This window comes from Sinocyclocheilus rhinocerous, unplaced genomic scaffold (assembly GCF_001515625.1).
Source record: "Sinocyclocheilus rhinocerous isolate Xijiao unplaced genomic scaffold, SAMN03320098_v1.1 scaffold72, whole genome shotgun sequence".
Lineage (NCBI taxonomy): Eukaryota > Metazoa > Chordata > Actinopteri > Cypriniformes > Cyprinidae > Sinocyclocheilus > Sinocyclocheilus rhinocerous.
In genome coordinates, this window is record NW_015628351.1 from 4109215 (window position 1) to 4133396 (window position 24182).

The 24182-nt window shown below is 40.0% G+C and overlaps 3 protein-coding genes across 5 annotated transcripts in view; all 3 read left to right on the forward strand.

Annotated features, from left to right (window-relative positions):
- The window catches only part of dnah12 (dynein, axonemal, heavy chain 12), a 28670-nt gene extending 24229 nt beyond the window's left edge, over positions 1–4441 (forward strand). The window contains exons 64-74 of the mRNA XM_016549187.1: positions 456–744; positions 800–908; positions 998–1135; positions 1893–2126; positions 2206–2394; positions 2484–2587; positions 2685–2889; positions 3420–3557; positions 3654–3745; positions 3838–3905; positions 3994–4441. Of these exons, the coding sequence (XP_016404673.1) occupies positions 456–744; positions 800–908; positions 998–1135; positions 1893–2126; positions 2206–2394; positions 2484–2587; positions 2685–2889; positions 3420–3557; positions 3654–3745; positions 3838–3905; positions 3994–4187 (1760 nt within the window). The 3' untranslated portion in view covers positions 4188–4441. The remainder of the gene's footprint in view (positions 1–455; positions 745–799; positions 909–997; positions 1136–1892; positions 2127–2205; positions 2395–2483; positions 2588–2684; positions 2890–3419; positions 3558–3653; positions 3746–3837; positions 3906–3993) is intronic.
- A 745-nt stretch (positions 4442–5186) lies between these two features.
- On the forward strand, positions 5187–10264 carry asb14b (ankyrin repeat and SOCS box containing 14b). Its single transcript, XM_016549308.1, has 10 exons — positions 5187–5252; positions 5921–6055; positions 6136–6188; positions 6292–6423; positions 7040–7198; positions 7709–7954; positions 8077–8254; positions 8330–8873; positions 9695–9848; positions 10061–10264. Exons 2-10 carry the CDS (start codon positions 5937–5939, stop codon positions 10234–10236), a joined length of 1761 nt encoding a protein of 586 aa, XP_016404794.1. The 5' UTR covers positions 5187–5252; positions 5921–5936; the 3' UTR covers positions 10237–10264.
- Positions 10265–10910: 646 nt separating this feature from the next.
- tasorb (transcription activation suppressor b) lies at positions 10911–23562 on the forward strand. Of its 3 annotated transcripts, none has more exons than XM_016549190.1 (23): positions 10911–11372; positions 12604–12749; positions 12911–13003; positions 13713–13785; positions 14398–14489; positions 14615–14749; positions 14836–14951; positions 15045–15079; positions 15176–15281; positions 15366–15469; positions 15553–15656; positions 15858–15930; positions 16027–16101; positions 16193–16900; positions 17898–18145; positions 18244–18370; positions 19080–19921; positions 20021–20140; positions 20255–20414; positions 20869–20968; positions 21052–21230; positions 21331–21465; positions 21556–23562. In XM_016549190.1, the coding sequence occupies exons 1-23, from the start codon at positions 11063–11065 to the stop codon at positions 23013–23015; spliced, it is 5541 nt and encodes a 1846-aa protein (XP_016404676.1). In that variant the 5' UTR covers positions 10911–11062; the 3' UTR covers positions 23016–23562. The 3 variants fall into 3 exon arrangements, with proteins under 3 accessions (XP_016404676.1, XP_016404674.1, XP_016404675.1); XM_016549188.1 differs by having other exon boundaries at positions 10912–11372; positions 17898–18166; XM_016549189.1 differs by having other exon boundaries at positions 10912–11372; positions 17898–18166; positions 19086–19921.
- Positions 23563–24182: the final 620 nt, after the last annotated feature.

Consider the following 24182-nt stretch of genomic DNA (forward strand, 5'->3'; position numbering starts at 1 on the left):
ACAGAAAGAGAGCAAAGAACATTTACATTATCAAAGAACATTTTCACTGACAATCTAGTTCAAGCACTTTCATAAACTCCCATTAAAATCACTGAAGCTGTTTACACTATGAAATTAATATCTTACAGATTCGTACACACATTTGCACTTTGTTGTTTCTGACGAGAGAATTCGCCAGAAAGGTATTCAGTCAGCGAGCGAGTGAAGAAAACATGTCTTTTTAGCGATGACTCATCTGAACACCTCTGATTGGTCATTGCATTCATAAGCACAACATGTTTAAATAGTCTTAGGTAACCTTAAATGACGTCTGTTGTGATCTGGCGCTATATAAAAAAATAAAATAAAATAAAATTAACTTGACCTAATATAATGGCAGGGGAACACTTAAAACCTGTTAAAGATACAAGTCAAATACTACATAGAAACACTGTTTTCCCCTATTTTTTTTTTAGGTCTGCTTAAATTTGCCAATGATAAGAGCATGGGTGGCTCCCAGTTTAAATCTATCTCTCTGGGACAAGGCCAGGGTCCCATAGCAGTGAAGATGATCCGCTCTGCCATGAAGGAGGGCACCTGGGTGTGCTTACAGAACTGCCACCTGGCTGTGTCCTGGATGTCCACTTTGGAGAAGATCTGTGAGGACCTCAGCCCTGACACATGCCATCCAAACTTCCGTCTTTGGCTCACCAGCTACCCATCACCAATGGTACCCATGGGACACTTATATTGTACATCCCTTAATAAAGAATTGTCTTTATCCTCTTTATGTTTGTGATTTTTTTTTTTTTTTTTTTTTGATGACCAATGAGCCTCCCACTGGCTTGAGGTTAAACATGTTGCAGTCGTATCTGTCAGATCCCATCTCTGACCTTGAGTTCTTTGCAGCCTGTCCTAACAAAGAGCTAGTGAGTAGAGGGACTGTCTGCAGTCTTATGTTGAATCTTCATCATGTTTCAGATATAATAGTATTTTATTACTGACTGCTGTTTTATAGGTCTGGGAGAAGCTCCTGTATGGAGTTTGCTTCTTCCATGCTCTTGTCCAGGAGAGAAAAAAGTTTGGGCCACTGGGATGGAACATTCCTTATGGATTTAACGAGTCAGATCTGCGCATTAGTATCAGACAACTGCAGGTAAAGTGCTTGAATTTTCACCGCAGTGTCTTTTGCACTACATGGTGTATTGTAGTTAATTGCAAATTAAATTTTAAAATTAATAAAATGGCAGACTTATTGATCCATCTAAGGCTAATTTCATAACTACTAGCATTGTAAATACAATTAAATAATGTCTCATATTAAAATTAAATAATTTTTCATATTCTAAGCTTTTCACTGTACACCAAATTTTTGTTGCTCAAGAAACATTTCTTATTATTATCAATGTTGAAAATGGTTGTGCTGCTTAATATTTGTGGAACTGTGATGCAGAAGCACAGCATTTGTTCAAAAGAACAGCATTCATTTTAATAATACATGCCTTTACTGTCACTTTTTATCAATTTCATTCCTTGCTGAATAAAAGTATTAATTTCTTTTAAAGAAAACCTTACTGACCCCAAACTTTTGAACGGTAGTGTAAATAATTTTCACAAAAAAACATATTGTAATTGTCTACGCTTATTTCACTCTTTGCTCATATCATCACAGTGTTAAAAAATTACATTTATTTATTTCTTTTTTGATGGACAAGGGTTAAACAATAAAATCTGTACAGTGCAAAAGTCATATTAAAAGTAGCAAAAATAAATGATGAAGACATGAAAGAAGTATCCCTGACAGATTAAATGTGACCATAATATAGCAAAATTAAAAAGTTTAAATCTGTTAGCCCAAGATTGGAAAAACAGTATGAATAATTTGATTGTCTTTCTCTCTTTTTGTTCCTCAGCTCTTTGTGAACGAGTACGAGGAGGTTCCCTTTGAGGCCATCACGTATCTGACTGGAGAGTGTAACTACGGAGGACGTGTAACAGATGACTGGGACCGCCGCCTACTCATGACAGTCCTCGCTGACTTCTACAATAAAGACATTATCGAGCACCCACGCTACTCCTTCTCCCCCAGTGGCAATTATCACGCACCTCCAAAGTACATCTATGAAGACTATGTGGAGTTTATCAGGGTACGACTTTATGATACAGTAGCTGCTGACCTCGTTTTAAATTCAAAACTCAATAAAATACACTGCATATGCTCCACAGAACCTACCTTCTACCCAGCATCCAGAGGTGTTTGGCATGCATGAGAACGTGGACATCTCCAAAGACCTTCAACAGACAAAACTACTATTTGATTCCCTCATCTTGACCCAGGGTGGGGGCTCAAAGGGAGGGGGCGGCTCTGGCGGGGATACCACTCTACTGGACATTGCAAATGACATCCTGTCTAAAGTACGATTATAAGTAGTTATTGGGATAAAAAGGTGTTTGTATACAGTATATGCCAGTTATTTATTGACATTCTGATTTTGGCCATGCAGCTTCCAGGTAACTTTGACATTGAGTCTGCCCTTGTCAAGTTTCCTGTGTGTTATGAGGAGAGCATGAATACGGTGCTCGTGCAGGAGATGCAGCGGTACAACAAGTGAGTCCTCAGAGCTCATTTTAGATCCAAAATGTCTACAGAAACAATTCCACATATGGTGTTTATTCTGTAATCTCTGTGTACTTTACTCTTTTAGTTTGAGCAGCACTATACGTGTGAGTCTGCAGAACCTGATAAAGGCCATTAAGGGGCTGGTGGTGATGGATGCAGAGCTAGAGGCTATAGCTGGCAGTCTGCTGGTGGGGAAAGTGCCAGAAAAGTGGGCCAAATGCTCCTATCCTAGTCTCAAGCCATTGGGCAGCTATGTCAATGACTTCTTAGCCAGACTCAGATTTTTGCAGGTCAGTGATCATGCACAGACGATGGGGTCTAAAAGTATCAGACAGCTAGTGAAAATTTTTGTTTTGCATTTTTTAAATGTAATACTGTTACATATTTTCGATGCATGTTATGATTAACATTTTTATTAAAAATTTGAGCGAAAATTTACATTTGTGTCACAAATTTGCTAACGTTTGATTAGTGACAGAAATAGTGCAGAAGTTTCTTCTTTTAATATCTCAAAATATGTCGGTTGTTTTTTATGCAGCAAGGATGCATTAATCAAAAATGTTACAAAAAGATTAATATTTTAAATAAATGCTGTTCTTTTGAACTTTGTATTCATCAAAGAATTCTGAAAAACTGCATCACAGTTTCCACAAAAATATTAAGCAGCACAACTTGAACACCAAATCAGCATATTAGAATGATTTCTGAAGGATCATGTGACTGAAGATTCAGCTCTACAGGAATAGATGACAATATAGTTTATTTTTTTATTAATTCCTTTAATTAATTAGTGTCACTCTGTGTCATTTTCTTTTTCTAGGAGTGGTATGACACGCAGAAGCCCCATGTATTCTGGTTGTCTGGGTTTTTCTTCACTCAGGCTTTCATAACAGGTGCCTTGCAGAATTACGCTAGGAAATACTCCATCCCTATTGACCTGCTTGGCTTTAATTATGAGGTATCCTCTGCTGCAGCTGTTCTACGGCTGAGAGTACTTTTATCAGATAAAAAAAGAGATGATTTGAGAGCTACAAATTGTTCTTTATTACTTTAGGTTCTTCCATTTGACACCTCCGACTCATCTCCTGAAGATGGAGTCTACATTCATGGCCTTTTCCTGGATGGAGCTCGGTGGGATAGAAAAAGGCAAGAATGCCTTCCAGGGCAGGAAGACACTGGAAATAATATAATAATTTCTAAGCTATAATTTTTTTCATTAATTATGTTCTTCCTTGCAGTGGCGTGTTGGCCGAACAGTATCCCAAAGTGTTATTTGATGCAGTCCCTATCATCTGGATCAAACCAAGTAATGTTATGTCATGATTATAATTTATGTTCATATATCATGCGTTTGTAGTTACTTTGCTCAGCAACCTCTCCAAACCTGTCTTTAGCGGACAAGAGGAGCATGGATCAGCCCCAGAGCATCTATGTGTGTCCCCTCTACAAGACCAGTGAGCGTAAAGGAACACTGTCCACCACTGGCCATTCAACCAACTTTGTCATCAGCATGATGCTCCTTACCAGCAAGCGTCCTCAGCACTGGATCAAGAGAGGGGTGGCTTTACTCTGTCAGCTAGATGATTGACACCAAACCCCTCTGACGTCTGAACCAGCACTTTATTTACTGCTTATTTTTCACTGTTTCCATTAAAAATAATATCTCTGCAATTGATTTTTAAAATCTTTTGACAAACACCATCATAATTCTATGACTGTTCTCTTTAAATGTCATTGGGTTTTTTATTTATGACAACGGATGATCAATTCAGCATGGGTGATGATAGTGGTGAAGCATCAAGTACCTCCAGAATATTTCATTTGATTTTTTTTACAGGAGATCCGGACAGGTGAAAAATATTTTTCAGTATAGTAGTTGATCTACAGAGCACTTTCAGTTAAGTAACATTACTATATTTGTTGTAGTGTTTTTGTTTGTAAAAAAATAAATAAATCAGTAGAGAAACCTGCTATACACATAAAACATTATTTCAGTCCTCATTATACAGTCTCTTATATTTATTATAACACTTTCTACTCAGGGTGAGATTGTTATATATTTTTGTGTGTCATTTATATGTTCTTAGCTATTTTTGTTGCTCAAAAGGGCACATTTTTTGCTTAGCAACAAATTTGCCTACATTATTGTACATCACAACAAAAAAAAGATTGAGAATATATTATATTCTTGCTTTTAAGTACAAAGGAATATTCTTTTGTTTTTTTTTCTGTGTGATTTATTAAATCATACATCTGAGTGTTAATGTGTGTCTCAGCTGGGATAGCTTTATTTAATCAATGCACAGCTTCCTGTTTTTCTGAGAATGTGAAACTGTGAATTTAAAGACGTGTGGTTACCGTTTAATTCAAACAGACATCTGAATACAAGAGAAAGTGTGGCTCATTGCAAGTGTTCCTAAGAACACAAATGCTAAGAACGTTAACTCTCAGGTCAGCTGTCTGGTGGGGTCGAATTGCAAGGCTGACTGTCACGCAGTGGGTCAAAGCCAGGTGTTGGTTGGCTGGCCCAGGCCCCATGAGCATGTATTTTTAACCATGCAGAGATATAAATAGTTTTAAGAGTGTAAAGCGACCAAAAACACGGCACAGATACAACTGCCATGACTGTTTTCAACATTTCCCGTTGCCTCAGGTAGAAGAAACATTGCCTTTGAATTAAGCATGTGTAAACCGATTATTCCTGCTGGAAAATCTCTGCAGAAATAGATTGCATGGGATGTGTTGCATGTTTACAAAACATTCTTAAAGTAATTAGACAGTCATTTAAAGGATGAAGTTACCAAAGCTTCTAATTATGATGTTAGGCTCTTTTTACATTCATGAATTTGACATTTTAATGCAACATATACAGTTTGAGTGTTGGTTACATCCTTTTGTAATTCAAGCCAGCTCAGTAGAAACTAGATCAGCAGATATTTTCAGCTTTGGCTATTGGAAAGCAGCTTGTATGCATATACAATACAGTCTGTCGCAGAAAAAAAAAAACTTATAACATTGACTTAAGGAGTCAAACTAGCATGATGCTAGTCATAATATACATGATCCACTATGTTTTCCTACATTAGACTAGTATGTTTATTGTAATCCTATGCTAGGTTGGCAAATCCTAAAATGTGAAATGTGGAAAAAAAGTGATTTTATCAGTATCTTTGTAAACATCAATATCCTGTAGTTAAGGGTTCTTAACTACAGGATATGAATGTGGATAAAGATACTGATAACTAATGTCACGTTTTTCACATTGTAAAGACAGAAAATGCCATTTGCTGGTAAATCTTGTGGTTCTGGTTGCCAAATTAGAGTTTATTAGTGAAATATGGAGGAAGTGTATGAGGCTGCGGAGGATGACTGGGATGATGATGAAGATGAGGCCACTCAGTACATGCTTGAACAGAGTCTATTGGAGTACAGTAAACATGCTGATTCAGCTACCAGGTACAGCTAAATCCCCACTTATATTAATGCACTAATAGCGTGTGTCTTATGATCTAACATTTTGTTTTGATGTCCCTCAGTGATCCATTAGACTGCATCGACCACGAGGAAATTTTCACTGCTATACAAGCTGGTAAGAGCTAAATCCTCCAAAAATGTCCATCAGCGTTTTTAGTAAGTGCTGTAGTGTAGAGGATCTGGAGTCTTCGTGATGCTCACCGCATGTGTGGTGTCAGGTAATGAAGATGCTCTGAAGGTCCTGGTGCAGCGTAAGGAGGCTTTGTCTAATGCAGACAGCAAGGGCTGGATTCCTTTGCATGAGGCAGCGGTGCAACACAAGAGGAGCATTCTGGAGATCACTTATGCAGGTCGAAGAGATAGCCTACAGTATCTATAGTTCATGGAAGCTTATTTTCTCAGAAAAAAAGTCAGAATTGCGAGCGAGATGTTGAGCTTATAATTCACAACTGCGAGGAAAAAAGGGAGAATTGTACTGTATGGTGGGGTTAAAATTTCGCAATTACCTATTTTTATTTTTCATTCTGTGGCAGAAAAAAGTGAGATGAAATAAAGTTAGAATTGCGAGATGTACACTCGGTCAGAATGACGAGGGAAAAAGTCAGAATTGCGAGAGGTAAACTTATAATTACAAGAAAAAAATTCTGAATTGTGAGATGTCTTAAGAGTTTAGAGAAAAAACAAATCAGAATTCCAAGAAAAAAAGTCCGAATTTTGAGATGTGAACTCAGAATTTTGAGAGAAAAAAGTAAGAATTGCCAGATGTAAACTCAGAATTCAGGGTTTATAATTGTCAATTTTGCGAAATATTAACTCAAAATTGTGAAAAATTCTGAATTGTGAGATATAAGTCGCAGTTACTTTTTTATATTTTTATTTCTCTGCGGAAATAAGCTTCCATAATAGTTACATATCTAAACCCCCAAAACATGTTAAATCATTCCTTAATGAGAATTCCTCATTCAGCATCTCTTCAGGGGTCAGGACAATGCCGTACTCTGAGAGGGGAGACTCCGCTGTTTCTCGCCGTTGTCCACGGTCTCCGAGAGAATGCCACATTCCTGCTGCAGAACGGTTGTGACCCTGACTGTAAAAATGAGGAGGATGATTCTGCATTGGTTGCAGGTGTGGAACGCAGTGCTATTTTTAGCATACAGAATGCTTAGTAAGCGAAGCCCACATTCCTCATTTAAGATTAGAACTGCAAGACTTTTTTTTTTTTTTTGGACAAAGATAGAAGTGCATTGTTATTTTAATTCATGATAAATGAATTATGTAAATGAAAAAACGTATTGCGCTTCAGTCTAAATTGTGTTCCTTTAGCATTTGGTGAAGTTTAGCACCCAAGACAAGAAACTTAATCATTTAATAACACTGTTAAATGCAAATCTCAATATACATTTGCAGTTGATGCCTAAATTCTCTGAAGTTCTCAACCAGGGGTCAGGGGTCATGGTGGCCTTAGGATGACTTCAAATGTTAATTTAAATTGATATTAGAATTATTTAAAAATGTATAATTTTATTTTAAATTTTACATTTATTTTAAATGTATTATTTAATTATTATTTAATTATTTTAAAAATAATTATCTTATCAGTATTGGCCTGAATACATGAATTGCCTTTTTTTCCAGCCATAAAGAATGACCAGTATGACCTGGCTCTGCTGCTGCTACGCTTCAATGCCACAGTGGACCAAAAAGGAAGTCTTCAAAGAACCGCTCTGCATGAAGCATCCGTGCTTGGCTTGGATAACTTTGTATACCTACTCCTACAATCTGGCGCTGACCCAAATGTCATTGACATCTGTGAACATACTTCTTTAGGACTTGCAGCTCAAGCTGGACATTTTAACGTTGTAGAGATTCTGCTTCAGAAAGGTGATTTTGCAATCTATCTATCTGTCTGTCTATCTATATATCTATCTAATCTATATCTGTCTATAATGGTCTGTTTGGCATTGATCACTTGTCATAACATTTAATGACCCGCTCATCTTCAGGGGCCAGTGTGTGGTCCAAGCCTCATTCTCTTGGTTCAGCCTCAGTTTTATTCGACGCTGCGGCTTCTGGAAACCCCGATATCATTTCACTGCTGCTGGAGTATGGAGCCGATCCCAACGTGCCCACCCACACCGGCCATCTCCCCATCCACCGTGCAGCCTACCGCGGACATCTGCTGTGAGTACCACCCTGCTGGTGGGTTAATCAATGTAGTCTTTACCCTCAAAAAACCTCTGTTTGTGTCTTTCATAGAGTGCTGGAGCAGCTGATCCCTGTGACTAAGAAAGAGGTGATCAAAGAGAGCGGCATGAGCCCGTTACACTCCGCCGCTGCAGGCGGTCACTCTCAGTGTCTGGATCTGCTCCTGAGCTCCAGGTTTGACCCAAACGTCATGCTACACCCCAGAGTGCGCAGGAACTATGAGGATGAACGCAGGTCAGCGCTGTTCTTCACTGTGTCGAATAATGACGTGCAGTCAGCGAGGCTGCTTCTGGAGGCCGGGGCCATGCCCAATCAAGACCCTGTCAACTGCCTGCAGGTGGCCATGCGACTGGGCAACTACGAGCTAATCAACACTCTGCTCCGCTACGGTGCCAATGTGAACTACTACTCCCGTGTCAACACCACCCACTTCCCTTCTGCCCTTCAGTACGCACTTAAGGATGAGGTGATGCTGTGTATGCTGCTCAATAATGGCTATGATGTGCAGCGCTGCTTTGACTGCCCATATGGACAGGCCTCACATGTGCCCGTGGATTATGAGGGCTGGAGCGCTTCTGTCATCAAAGATGTTGTGGTAAGACCAGTTACTGCTCACTTTTCAGTGTCAAGAGGTATGATCTGATCTTGTTAAAGGACTAATGTACCCGAAAATGAAAATGAAAATTCACTCACCTTAATGTGTTATTCCAGACTAAATGTGTTATTTACAGTCTATTCAGCAAAGACACATTAAATTGATCAAAAATGACAGTAAAAACTCTTATAATGTTACAAAAGATTTCTGTTTCAAATAAATGCTGTTCTTCTGTTCTTTCTATTGATCAAAGTATCCTGAAAAAAACGTATCATGGTTTCTACAAAAATATTAAGCAGCACAACTGTTTTCAACATTGATAATGATAAGAAATGTGTCTTGAGCACAAAATCAGAATATCAGAATGATTTCTGAAGGATCATGTGACAGTAAAGATTGGAGTAATGGCTGCTGAAAATTCAGATTTGCGTCACAGGAATAAATTACATTTTAAAATATATTACAGAATTGTAATAATATTCCGCAATATTACTGTTTTACTGTATTTTTGATCAAATAAATGCAGCCTTGGAGAGCACAAGAGACTTCTTTCAAAAGCATTAAAAACACTTTTGAATGATAGTGTATAACTTTGTCTACAAAATACAAAAGCACATATTTTGAAGAACATTTAGGTCTAAACAAAAATCCCACTGACTTAAAAAAACTGACATTTTAAAGAATTTCTTCTTTTGTGATGAAAGAAAGGCAAACAGGTTTGGAGCAACATGAGGGGGAATCAATGATGACAGAAGTTTCATTTTTGGGTGAACTGTTTCTTTAAGGTACCTGCTGTAAGTCTAAACTCATTTTTTGTGCAGTTCTGTGAGGTGATCACTGTGTACTGGCTCAAGCACATCTCAGCCCAAGTAGTGAGAATCATGTTGGATTATGTTGATCATGTGACTCTCTGCTCCAAACTGAAGAGTGTTCTGGTTGAACAAAAACAGTGGCCGGAAATATGTAAGATACAAGGTAAGTCTCTAGTCACATCTTGAGAGCATGTTCTTTATTCTGTTCACGTTTATCTTTAGTTAGATCCAGACAAACGTTAACTTAAAAATTCTCAGTAGACAGATTGTATAATTCCTAAATGTGCAGTGTTATACTTGTCGTAAGTGATCATGTACTTAAATTAAAATGCAGCACATTCCAGAATGTATTTATTTATGTTCTCTGCTCATCAGAAAATGCTCGAAGCCTGAAGCATCTCTGCAGACTGAAGATCCGTGACTGTTTGGGTCGCTTGCGTCTGAGGGCTCCAGTTTTTATCAGTTTCCTGCCTCTGCCTGCCAGTCTCAAAGACTATATTCGCTTCAAAGAGTATGATATTTACAGCAGAGGAAGTATGCCTGAAGAGTAAAACCCGATTGATAAATCTGTACAAGAGAAGCTGCTATAACAAAACTTTATAAATGTATACTTTTTATTAAAAAAGCCTTGTGAAATATTCATTTGTGTTTAAAAAAAATAAGATACACAGTGTTGAAAATCTGTGATTCAGTGGCTACCAGCAGCACATTCATCAAACTATCTTTTTTTGTGTTTGTTCAACAGAAGAAAGAAACTCATACAGGTTTGGAACAACTTGAGGGTGACTAACTTTTTTGACTTAACTTTTTTGGGTAAACTATCCATTTAAATGTGGAAAGACATGGTTTAGGATTCTGGCTAATTCAAAACTTGAAACAAAACTATTTTGGGGGGGGGGGAGTTGTGAGAATATGTGATTTGAATAATGCGTGTTTATTATGTAATCTATGTATCAATCTTTTTCATTCATGTTTCGAACTCGTGATCATTGCACGAAATTCGTGAAATGACCTAGTTGAGCACAAAGGGCTCGTGATGATTCTGGGTGTGAGGAAGAGTGACTTTCCCGAAGGAGCTATTGTTGATAATGTTGATTGATTCGTTCTTGGCACCGATTCTCTGTAAACTTGCTCTCACGCGCCAGCGATCAGAGCTCACCGTCATGACGTCTAGACGCTGCGCAGTTCACAGCAGCGCCGCTGGGGGGCGTCAGGCTGCGTGAATGTAAACAGAGTGACGCCAGAGTTTTGCAGTGGTGGGGAAGGCATACGTCACAGGCATAATGGCGGAGGCTGGTTGAGAAGGAGAATTACTCCGTGAAGCGGCACTGAAACCAACTTCATCGCCAGCTGACGAGGTGACCGCTGGTCCGAAAAATGGCTAGCAATTTCAGCCAGGAGAGAAAAATCGACAAGGAGAGCAGCAAAGCCGGCGGCCTAACCTTGGAGGATGGCGATAGCAAGAAACAATTGTTGTCAGCCTCTAGCACGGCCACATCCAAGCAAAATGGCGATCAAGCTGGATGTGAAGACGAGCAAATGTCTGAACAAGATGCTTCTGAGCGACGGAAGGCAGGGCTGTCGGACCTAAAAAACTGCGGCGGTTCGCCTTCGACACTACCGCGGTCGGCCGAAGAGCTGCCAAGGAGGAATTTTCAGATTCCGAGGAAAATCAAGGAGCGGAAAGGTTGTGTGTCCCATTGCTACCACTACTATGTTACGGCCATTCCCGAAATGCACTGTTTCTGTTTCACAGCCTGCAAGTTCGCTAAAAGCTCGCTGCTTACCGCTTCGGGTCAAATTAATCGAGCTGTATTGATAAGTAAACAGGGGATCTATATAACGCACCGAAAGGTTTGCGCTACTGGTATTTAATGAATTTTTAGTTAAGTTAGTACACTGCTCAGAGCTGCAGGAAATAAAGTCGTGCGCTCTCGAGCAGCACGTGAGGATCCGGTTCCTTTCACGCGCCCGCGCGAGTCGTTTAACGCAAACCTCGAAGACACGGTGCATTTTTGTCCCACTTTTGTAAACCTCACGGAGGCCGATGTCTTTGCTAGCTGGCTCCACACTCCTCCTCCCACGCCATACAGTGCTGCCACCCCACATGACACACTCTTCCCTCCTCATCAATGGCAGCAGTGTGATTCCGTTGACCACTGCATTTCTCCCGTCAGTCTTTACGCACGACGGTTAGAAACACCTGTCAGTCCTGTACAACCAGCCTTATTAGGACGCACAGCGCCAAATCTTTATTAAATCTTGTAAACAGAAGAACGCTGCTTGAATGAAATCGAAAGTGTGCTAAACTGGGAGATGTTTGTAGTAGTTGTGCATTACAGCGTTCACTTTGGCATTTACTGGCGTCGAGTAAGACCCTAAATTGTTTTCTAAACAGCACTTTAAACTCCAGTTTATGTCGTTTTTTAAATGTTTTTATTAGTCAATCGACAAAGCCAATTTGTTTGGCTATCATGGGCGTTAATTGACCGATTAATGCAAGTTCTAAAATATTCGATGGTTTTGCTAATTGATTATATGAACTTTTCAATATAATCAATTGTTTTCTTTTCAAACTGATTAACTTTTCAATATAATCAAAATCAATAATTTTTCTGATTTGTTTTATCTAATTTTTAGTAATTATTGTGAAATGTTATTTTTTTGTGTCTCATTTTGGCAGGATTATTTTATGTACATTTCAGCATAACACCGTCAGGTATTGAAAAACCCATTTAATGCACTGAACTGCAAGATGTATCGCATTTTGCAAAGTGTCTGTCAGGTTATGTATGACTCAACTATGCATTTGAATTAAAATAAAACAACACCATTTTCCCCCTTATGCGCTTGACAGTTTCTTATTTGAATGCATTGATGTCTATTGAGCTCTGTCCTTCATGTGTGTTGTCCTTCAGGTCTCCTTCAACACTTGTCTCCAGAATCCAGAGAGTTTGAGGAAGTTGTGAAGCTTCTGTCCACGTTCTACTTGGACGCCACCTCCCGTGGTACTTTCACCTACACCAAAGCATCTCTCATTCACAACGAGCTCTTGGAGAAAGAGGTGAGCGCTGAGTGAAGTTAATTAGTTGATGCTGATGAACAGCATTTTTGCTTGCTTGCTTGTAAAAGACTAGATGACTGAAAATGTCCTCGGGCCACTTGAGGGCTGTTTTCAGTGAATCAAATAATGATATGGTATCATGATATATGTCTTTTTCATAGTTCATCGAGAAGAAAAGGGAACTGAAGCAGAATGGCAGGACAGAGGCAGAACTCGCAGAATCCTATGCTTTTCTGCTGCCTGAGAGGAATAAGGTGAGGCTGTGTTAGTTTTGCTTCAAGTGACACAATGTCTGATCCGTAAGTTTTTAAAACCTTAGAGGCATAGTTCATTAAAAAAATTCTGTCATTTACTCACCCTCATGTTGTTCCAAACCTGTGTCAGTGGAACACAAAAAAAGATATTTTGAAGAATGTGGGTAACCAAACAGTTGCTGGTAGCCATTGACTTCCAACAGTATTTTTTCCATTCTTTGGAAGTGAATGGCGACCAGCAACTGTTGCATACAAACATTCTTCAGAATATTTTCTTTTGTGTTCAACAGAAGAATAAAATTCATACAGTTTTGAAACAACATGAGGGTGAGTAAATGATGACAAAATATTAATTTTTGAGTGAATTATCCCTTTTATATCGACAGTTATTGAAAAGTTATTGAACTTTATACTTATACATGTTTATACTGAGTTATTGAAAAGTTTATAACGTATTTACTACATAACTGCCACAGTAATTACACTTTTATCAGTACTTCGAATCAAATATAGCAGTATATTATACATCTTTGAGACTGTGGCTCCCTCTCTGAAATTTAACAGCTAGATGATGCAATGTCTCATCGTCTTGTCTAATTATTTATCAGGACATACAGTGTAACATGTAAATGGAAATGTGAGATTAATAATTCTGTAAGCCAGCGATTTGAAAAGGTTTTAAATGGCAATATCTGCTCGACTTTACCAGGCTCACTGGATCTGCGAAAAGGGTCTTTCTGTTGGACATTCGCGGATCAACAATCTGGGAAGCCCTGTCAAAGGTGAGTGATTCTGAAGAGTCTGTTTATATCTGTTTGGCTGTAATCATTTGCCTGGGAGGGGATTCCAGGGAGGACTATGGTCACTTGATCTTGTGGTTTGGAGTAGTTGAATTGGTCAGGGCCAAAAAGACCGCTGCTCCACAATTTCTTGTGATCGCTAGGCCAAAAAAATGTTAATGACCCAAACTCGCTACAGACATTCATGTTTGCGTGGATAAACATTTTGTAAAGTAACATCTGTTTTTTATATTGGTCACCCCTATTACTACTTTCTATTTTCAGAGCATGTTTGAGGTTTTGGAAGTAACAATGTTCATTTTGTTCTTGGCTGAGTGATCAGCTAATTTCTGATTCATGATTATCTTTGTATAGTTTAGTGAAGCAGCTGCTGTGCGTTTTCACAAAACTAGCATCTTGTGAATGTGACTAGGGTTGCTTTAACTGGTGAAATGAAATAGTTTCTGCAAAATATTTAATCTTAGTAAACATAGAATGCTCTGTGCAGAGACTCAACAAATTTCTTGGGATTACCCCAAGGCTTTTTGTGGCTCTCAGGAATGTCGCCCCAAGTAACTCTCATATCCTTGATTGCTGCTTTTTCTATTTTTTTAGGGGTTTACCTATCAAAATACTCAGATTTGTTACAAATGAATCCATTTGAAGTGGGTGCTGCTGGAGACATAATAATATTTAAAACCATGAAGGTAAGTTATTGACGGAGTCTAACATTTACACATCAAATCTGACTTTGAGGTAGTGCTTTGTATTTATAACACATAATGTCACAATGGTTTCAAAAACAGTAGTGACCTTTTGTCTTATTCTGCAGGGTAAAGTGAAGACAATATTTGACAACATGCCCAAAAACAATCTTGAGCCGACCCTTAAATATGACAGCCATGTTTTCAAAAATGCCAGCAAAGTGACCTCATTATTGTCCTATAGGGCCTTTGAGCACACTCAGGTAAGTGTTTCATTTATTTTTCAGTATTTTGTTTTGCATTATTTGTACAGATAGATGACCTGTTATTTCCCTGTGTTTTATTCCAGCAATACTTCTATGAATTTGCATTTGAGGAGCTAAAGTCAAGGCCCAGGCATGTGTTGCCATATGCGGTTGTGTCTTTTCAGTACAAAGGCAAAGAGTCAGCCACAGCCACACACAGGTATGAACAAGATCACTGATGACGTGCATAGAAAGTGTATTACAATCTGTTGTGGTTTTATTTAAATTGTGAACGGTTTGTTTCCTCTTTTAGTAGATTAAACAGCACGTTATATGAAGGGCAAAGAGGTATGACTTGTTTTTTTTCTTCATAGCAGTCTAATAAAATGATCAGATTGGTATTTTATTCAACTTATTGTGTTATTACTTCATTTGTTGCTTTAGTTCGGCGAAGATATACGCTTTGGAGTGGCTCGCTGGTGAATAAGGGAGAAGAGGTCTATCAAGTTTACATGCGGTCTTCAAGTCTCCCTCACCTACCACTTAAACTGTGAGTCTCCTTTCTTTCGCTAATAAAGTTTAACAAATATTTTGTGCATTGTTTTTAAATTGCTGTTGTTTTTTTCTTTTTCAGCCCAGACAAGCTTGACATTAATACGGCTATGCATCTCGATCAAGTAAAGAGAAAGATCCCGCCCATTCTGCTGTCTTGGGAAGCGTACAGTGGGTCACGAGAGGGTAGGATGAGTACCAGTGATGCTTTTCAGCACAACATTTGATGAATCGGTATTGACATGATAATGTGTTGTGGTATTTTTCAGCATTTAAGTGCGGGATGTACTGCAGCCTGTATGAGGTCATGGGAAGGAGTAAACAGGAAAACAGTCTGTCGGGACTGATGCACCGGCTTGAAAGAGAAAGAATGGTGAGCTCATTCACAGCCCACTGTACGCTTTATTGAATTAATGTCCACAGCTTAACTCTAGCAGGGCGTCACTGCCAACCCTCTCCCCTGTATACCACGTCTTCAGTCTGTTGATAGAATCTGTGTCACTGATCTGATATGCAGAATTTAAACTGCCCGTGTTTTATTATAGTCATGCTATAATTAAACTCTTCACACTAGGTTTTGGTGAAGCCATTGATAGACAAAGGATTTCTCTTCCTCCTTTCGTCTTCTCAGTTGCACACTACCACTGGTAGGTTTTTGCGCAGCTTTTAACCACATATGTGACACTGACAGTGTGATTCTTGCATGGAATAACAGAGACCATCTGTTTTTTGTTTCTTTAAAGAGCGGCGAGGAAGAAATGACAGGGTTTTGCAGGCGCTTTTTGTATTTCAAGAGCAAAGAATCACCTCAAAGTTGAGTAAGTGTCTCTTTTATGTTTATTTATTGAAGTTTCTTTGTATTTACTCTTCACTTACTTACTTTCACTGATATCTTCTTTTGCTTTTTAGTTTTGAAGAACTCTGGAGTAGATGAGGACCTTCTTGTTCCATTAGAGCCTAAAGACCCAATCAGCCATCAGCTAGATAATTTTATACCCGCCCTGCATCATGGCCTCTACAAGCTGCGTGCCAATCCACCCAAAGAGCTCGCGGCGGGACTGAAACACCAGGTGCTGGACTACCTCAACCAGAAAGAGCAAGGTGTCATACGGCCTTTCCACATAGTAGAGTACCGGCACAGTTTGGATGACCGGACTAACCAACACCAGGCACCTCGTCCTAAAAATATGGATGTGGCACTGAACTCTTACATATTTGGTCCGGTACAGTTCCAGCTGCCTGTGGAAGCGCTGCAGCAGGGTCTGATGGACAGCCAACAGGGGGCAGTGTCTCCCCCAGCAGGCGCAGAAGAGTACAGTCCTGTCTCAGACTGGGGAGGGTCAGATAGACAGGCACCGGGTAGCAGCACGATTGGGGTTTCTCAGTCTAATGGCGGCGCTCAGAGGTCACAGGGAGAGTATGACAAAGAAAAGATGGAGAAATTGCTAAAGCTGATACAGTTACATAAGCGGACTTTGGGCAAGGAGGAGGGGAGCGGGTCTGAAAGAGAAGAGGACTGGGACCCTGCTGGCCTGAAGAGGAGGCTGGAGAGGGAAGGTCCTGGGGGTGTGAGCAAGTACCTTAGGACGGGTCTGCTGAATGGAGAGCCAGGAAGAGGTGAGTCTGCGCCCAACTAATGTAAAGGAATGTACAACATGATTCTGGAAACCCTGTATGTGAAATCTGGAAAGGACTGGAAAATTTTTTTAAAATCTGAAAATATAGTCTCATTAAGGCTCTGCTTTAAAATTTTATTTTGAATTAAATTCATATTTTTTATAAAAATGTTTTTTAATTTATTATATTATTTGAAAAAATAATTTTCTTTCATAACAAAGATGTCATTGTTATGTCTTACTTTCAAATGTTTTTTTTTATTTTTTTTTACATTTTTCAAGTGATTATGAACGAAAAAGCATAATACAGCTTTAGAAAAAATTGTTTCTAGACCTGCATATGAATCTGCATATGTGACCCTGGACCACAAAACCAGTCATAAGAGTAAATTTTTCGAAATTGAGATTTATACATCACCTGAAAGCTGAATAAATAACCTTTGGTTTAGTTTGTTAGGATAGGACAATATTTGGCTGAGATACAACTATTTGAAAATCTGGAATCTGAGGGTGCAAAAAAATCTAAATATTGAGAAAATCTTTTCATGTGGACAACCTTTACAGTTGTTCAAATTAAGTTCTTAGCAATGCATATTACTAATCAAAAATTAAGTTTTGATATATTTACGGTAGGAAATTTACAAAATATCTTCATGGAACATGATCTTTACTTAATGTCCTAATGATTTTTGGCATAAAAAAAAATCAATAAGTTTGACCCATACACTGTATTTTTGGCTAATGCTACAAATATACCCCAGCGACTTAAGACTGGTTTTGTGGTCCAGGGTCACATATGAATACTGATCTTTTATTTAGTGCTCTAAGTAAAGGTGAAAAGCATAGGAAGTTCCTGTACATCACTAATATTCAGAAGCTAAGTTTTTATTTGTCCCTAATAAGAGAGTAGGTGCTGTGTCTACTCGCACAATAGAGTGTGACTGCAGTTGCTCAGAGACATGAGATCCTTGTTGACATCTGTTTTCCCTTTCTCTTAGTGGTGATGGACAGCATGGGGCTGTGTGACACAGACCTGCGGGAGCGCATGACTCAGAGTCCCACCCTCCAGGACACACATGCCTTGCTTAAACTCTTCCTCAGCACGCTCAACAGGATGGCCCAAAACTCTACCACTGCCAGCAGCCAGCCTGCGATGCTCCCCAAAAGCGCAGAGAGACACGACCCCAGTGACTCAGCCGCCCACTGTGATCTTGACCTGCGTGGCAAGCGTGCTGATGAGGAGCAGGTTAACCAGGATTACTTGGAGGTGTGGACTGTTCCTCATGATATATCTAATGCTACACTCAATCGTTGTTTTTGCTAACCTGTAGTATGTGTGTTTAGGAGCAGATGGCCTGCAGCAGGAGCAGTATGGATGTGTACAGTCCCTCGTCCAGTCTGGAGCAGCAGCCCTCCCGTCAAGCAGAAGCCTCACATCAGAGCCACCATCTCTGGAGAACGTCCACCAGAGGTCTGGCCTCATCTGCATGCTTGCAATGCAAACTTTTCTTTTTTTTAATTCTTATTATTAACTTTAAATATAACACAGACTTCTTATTAATATCCACTACTGTTCAAAAGTTTGGGGTGGTAACATTTTTTAAATGTTTCTGAAAGACTACATTTTTTAAATAAAACACAGTAAAACCGTAACATTGTGAAATATTTTTATGATTTATAATAACCCTTTTCTAGTATAATGTGTTTTAAAATATAATTCATTCCTGTAATGGAAAAATATTTCCTTCAGAAATCATTCTAATACACTAATTATTCTCAAGAAGAATTAATTATTATTATCAACGTTAAACAGTTGTTCTGCTTAATATTTTTGTAAAAACATCAAACTTTTTGATGAATAGAATGCATTTATTTTAAACAGAAATCTTTTGTAACATTATAAATGTCTTTACCGTCACTTTTGATCAATTTAATACTTCGTTGCTGAATAAAAGCAATCATTTCTTTAGAAATAACCCAAACTTTTAAACAGTAGTGTATAACATAATCTAATCAAAGTTATCATTATAGTTAATGTAATGTGCGTTTAAAAATTTGATTTTAAATATGCATTCTTTTAGAGTCACGTCTTGCAAAACTCTCAAACACTTGTACAGTACTTGTACATGTATAATTGAAATAATAAATTGACCAAACTAATATACATATTCTGTTTTTAGCTTTAGAGGGTGTTGGTGAACCTTGTTCGAGTGGAGGGGAGAAGCTGGTACACTCTACACAGAAAGTAGTAGACACTATCCTCAACAGTGAGTTCCAGAACCTCTGCACGGGGATCCAGAAACTGATGGAGGACCAACATATAATTTACAACCATCAGCCTCCTTTGCCGCGATGTGAGGATCAGGCTAAATGGTCAAGCTCGGCATTCTCACCTTTTGTATCCAAATATGTCTCATCAATGCCTGTGCAGAGCCACGTTAACACACTCTGTGAAAAGATGAACCATTTGATCCGGGCTCCCAGGGCATCTGTACAACCCGTGGCTGTTGTGTCACCACCTGCTGTTGCCCCAGTGCCTGCCCCCTTGCTACCTGCTCCGCCCACTCCTGCCATGCCAGCTCCTGCCCAACCCACGCTGCCCTCACCTCCTGCTCATCCTCACACTAAAACATCATCTCCAGTGCCTAAGTCTCAGGCTTTGTCGAGCAAGCCGCAAGCTACCCTTAAACCTCCTCCTTCAGGCAAGAATCGCCTCGGCACTGTCAAAGAGGTCCACCTGTTTTCAGCAGAAAAATCAGCTGATCACAAGAGTACAGATGTTGTGGAAAATCCTATGTGCTCCCCATTAGCTGGAAGTGCCAGTCAACCTCCAGTTGCTTCAGTCCCAGAGATTACCTCAGAGCCTACTCATGCAGGAACCTCAAGCACTGTGGGAGGCAGCGTTCTTGGGCAAATCAAGCCTGATGTTTTGTGCACACTGATGGAGATCATGCAGAAAAATGCAGTAAAGTTTTACATTCAAAGAGGAGATGAGGAGAGCGAACTCTGCACTGAGATCAAGGTCTGAAAGTATAATGTTTCAGAATATTCAGTGTGGCCTGATACATTTGAGCAACCTTTGAAACACCTTATCTTTAACCTCATTTGTTTGGTTTTACAGGAGTATTTACGCAGCCTTGGCAATATTGATTGCAACCCTCAGAATTACCTGGAGAGTAAAAGTCAGCAGAAGTTCATGATCATTATTCAGAATGAGGATATAGCCGCTCATGTACATAAGGTACTTAATAACTCACCACTTTAAACTTATGTTTTTTTAACTAGTTAATTAGTTGTTCGAAGCAAACTGAGAAGCATCTGTTTTAAGGCACTGTTCCCTCTATTCTCCATTTAGATTCCAGCACTGGTGTCTCTGAAGAAATTGCCCACAGTTTACTTTGCTGGAGTGGACAGCCTGGATGATGTGAAAAATCGCACATACAATGAGCTTTTCGTGTCTGGAGGACTCATTGTGTCAGATGAGCTCGTTCTCAACCCTGACAGTATAACACTAGGTGAGAGCTAAAGGTAGATTGTAGAGGGGTTTACAAAATCTTCAGGCACCAGCTTGTTGAAAAGATCTCCCTCTTCAAGTGTGAACGTGTATTGTTAAAGACTGCATGAAATAGAAATTCACTGTAGTTTCTAAATGCATCTTAATGATTTTATTGAGAATGATTCATCTATGCATGTATCTTTTTTTTATGTTTTAAATGGATAATTTTCAAACAAAACACAGTAGCTTGATCTTCCGATGAAATGGCAGACCTCTCTGGAGATGTTTATCTGCTTTAAACCACCCTTTTCTTGCAATTCAATTCTTGCATTCAGTGCTGCCTTTATTCGATGAACTGATGTCCAGAACCAACTCCCACCCTACATTTTGTTCAAATGTATTTTTTTTAATTCAAATTGTTACAATATGCAAGAAAAGATTGAGACTTTGCACATTGACGTTTATGTTTACAGAGAAGCTACAGGCATTTCTCAAGTTCCTGGAGGAACAGGGCTCACCTTGGAAGTGGAAGGTGCACTGTAAGACTCAGAAGAAACTTAAAGAGCTCAGCAGGTTAGAGACAAATGGATTAATGTGTTTTGCCAATCCTGACAGACTCCTAGTCTCCAATATCTCACACATCCTCCCTTTCACAGGTTAAATACTGAGGCCCTGGATCTGTTGAACCTGCTGACGACCTACCAGAAGAAACACCTGGTGGAGTTTCTGCCTTATCACGAGTGTGACACTCCATCTAGGCAGGCTCCTGATTTGGACTGTCTGGTCAAGCTGCAAGCTCAGCACACACAGCTTCGACACCTCATTTTCCTCACAGGTACGTGGAACAGGTCTAGTTGAAGTTCTGGTGTATATGAATGTTGGTGTGTGGAGTTGTCTGTTAAGTTTAAGTTTCTTGGTGCTGTGTTCGTACACAGAAAAGCACGATGAAACATTCTCCCAGTTCTCCGGTAGTGGAGTCATCGTTGCTGGTATGAATGACATCATGAACAACTTCCAGAGTTTGATCACTGTCCCGGAAGAAGTAGCAGTTGCTGCCCTACCTGAACCAGGTAAAAACGCAGTCCTTTACTTTTCCTGACAAAATTCTGAAAGAAATTATAGATTTAAATTTTGACACTATCTTCTCTTTGACTGCTCAGTGGAGCCTGATGCGGTTCGAGATGAGGAGGACATGTCTATAGACTCTGAAGATGACATGCCCATTATCACAGAGATGTCCATTCAGACTGAAAATGAACTTCAGGAACCGCAGGCACCTCAGCCCCCTCCACCCCAGACCGATGGATTTCGTCCTCCCCTCCCTGACCAACCCTGTGTGGACCCCATTAGCGATCCACTTGTACCACCAAACCCCTCCGCCTACCCTACCCAGAGCTTTCTCTCCACTGATTATGCAGCTCTGAAGTCTGCCATCGCTCAATATAAAGCTGCCAGTCAGGAGAGCACATCTAGGCCTGATGTAGAGGACACCCTGGCCAGTTTCGGTGTGAACCCCCACCAGAGCTACCTGTGTCCCAGCTCGGCACAGTGGAGCCCTTACTCTGGTTCTCCCGCATACCATATGTCCTCGGCATATTCGTCTCCAGTTAGCGTGGCCTCCAGGGGATCAGAGTACAGCCAAGCTGTTGCTCCTCCTGGGATCCAACCTCCAACAAACACCTCCACCATACCCGTTGCTCAACCACTCACCGTTCTCCTTTCCCTCCCTCAGCCCCCAGTTAGCTCAGTGGAGGTGCCTTCTATTCCAGAATCAGCCACCTCTCTTCAGCCGCCTGGACTGTCCCTACCCATTCCTGACAGCGTGGGAGTGCCTGGGGCGGCAGCGGCAAGCACTGCTAATCAGTTAGGACTTGCTGGCTCTCAAACTGCTAAGATAGGTGTAGAGTCTGCTTCCTCATCCACTGCTTCTTCCTCATCCTCTCTTCACACCACTTTTCCTTCCTACCCAGATACTACTCTTTTTCCAGCCCTTACTCCAATTCCCCCTGTTCCACCGCTTTTCGGCTGGGGTCCTACACCAGGAGCCCAGCAGGGTTACGCGGCTGGACAGAGTGGGGCAGGATTCGGTGCTCTACCTTCCACCCAAACTGAGGCCGCAAGGCCTGCTGATGGTTTATGGGTGGGAGCCACTGAGAGCGAAACCGCTCGTGGACAAGAGGAAGAAGGTGCCCCTACTTCAGCGACTTCTAAAGTGGTCCAGCAGGAGGCCGGTGGAGAGAAAAGAGGTGCACTGGGTAGTTCAACCTCATGCGGCCAAGGCAGCAGAACTCCAGTGAACTCATCCTCTGAAAGTCAGGGCGGCAGTCAAGCCCCTCCCACCAGGGGCGGCACTGCCAGCAGAGGCCTCTTACCCATCCCTGGAGCCGCAATGGGAGCCTTGTGCCGAGGCGGACACAACAATAGCATGTACAATCCCCGAGGGGGACATCCTGATATGATGCGTGGTGGTTTCAGGGGTCGAGGAGTACCGCCACATCCCATGAGATCTAGACCGGGTCGGGGTCACATGAGAGGGGGCCCATCCTGTAACTGGGGTTATCCCCCTGGGAGGGGAGGGGGTGGTCGGTCAGACTACTATTCGGACTACACCTATAACTAAATGCCATAGGGATGCCCTATAGACTACTGGCATTAGGAATGTACATATTTAACATTAAGAGCACATCAAATCAAAATATCATCATTTGAAATAAAAATAAAAAACATCATACAAAATCTGGTTTTGTATGACTGAGATTGGTGACTCAGACATTGGCCAGATTTTCACTGTTTTCAGTAATGCTCTTCCTAAACAAAATGTTTGAAAAACCTTGTTCATACCACTATATTTATATTGCCAAGAAATGTAATTGCCTTTCAATGTTTAATTTTTGTCAGTACTTTTCGTTCGGATTTTCAACAAAAAAAATGGTTTGTGAACAAGGAGCAAAATGCAGACAATATTTTTTTAAAGAGAAAAAGTGAGTCATTCTTAATTTTAGCTGTTTTTGTTTCTTTTTTCATTCTTGGTTGTACAGATGTTCTATTAAAACAAGGTTGTATCAAACATTGTGATATTGTGTTCAGTATTAACTCGCAGTTGAGAATGTGTGAACTCTTTGTAAATGTACAGTTATTTATGATGCTATATAAAAATGGTTACAGGTTTTCTTTTCCAATGAGGTTAATCAATGCCAAAGTTGTTTATATGTGTGCATTGGCAACATTCGACCTAATGGTTTTACAGCCGGCCAGCAGAGGGCATCATTTCCTAATTGATTCTGCTGGCCTGATGCTGATGCAGTTTTCTAAAGGGGGTTATGTTTCTTGTCAAAACAGAACGAATTAATGTGTTTAAATATATAATGAAGATTATGCATCTTGATTTCAATACTGACTCTGAATTTGCCCTTTGTACATGACATACATGAATATGGTTAGCTGAAGTTTTGTAGAAAATACCTCAGGGCATTTCACAAATGTTACTATTTACCAGATAAACGGCTATGTCTCTGAAAACAATGCGTAAGATTTTGTTCAAAACACTTTTTATGCTATTTCTATATTTCAACCCAAGTGGATGAGAGTTGTCTGTTGTTTGGTTCCGGCGTATGTGAGTTTCTGCGTGCTTTTCTCTGTTAATAGAAGATCTGGCTTTTTATTCCAGAATTGGCTGTTGAAAGTATGTTTTAAAATTAGCAGGCATCTTTCACTATGTCCGTTTAAACAACTCTTTTGCATGGTTTGGAATTGTGTATTATGCCATTTTGCACAATTCATGTGGCTC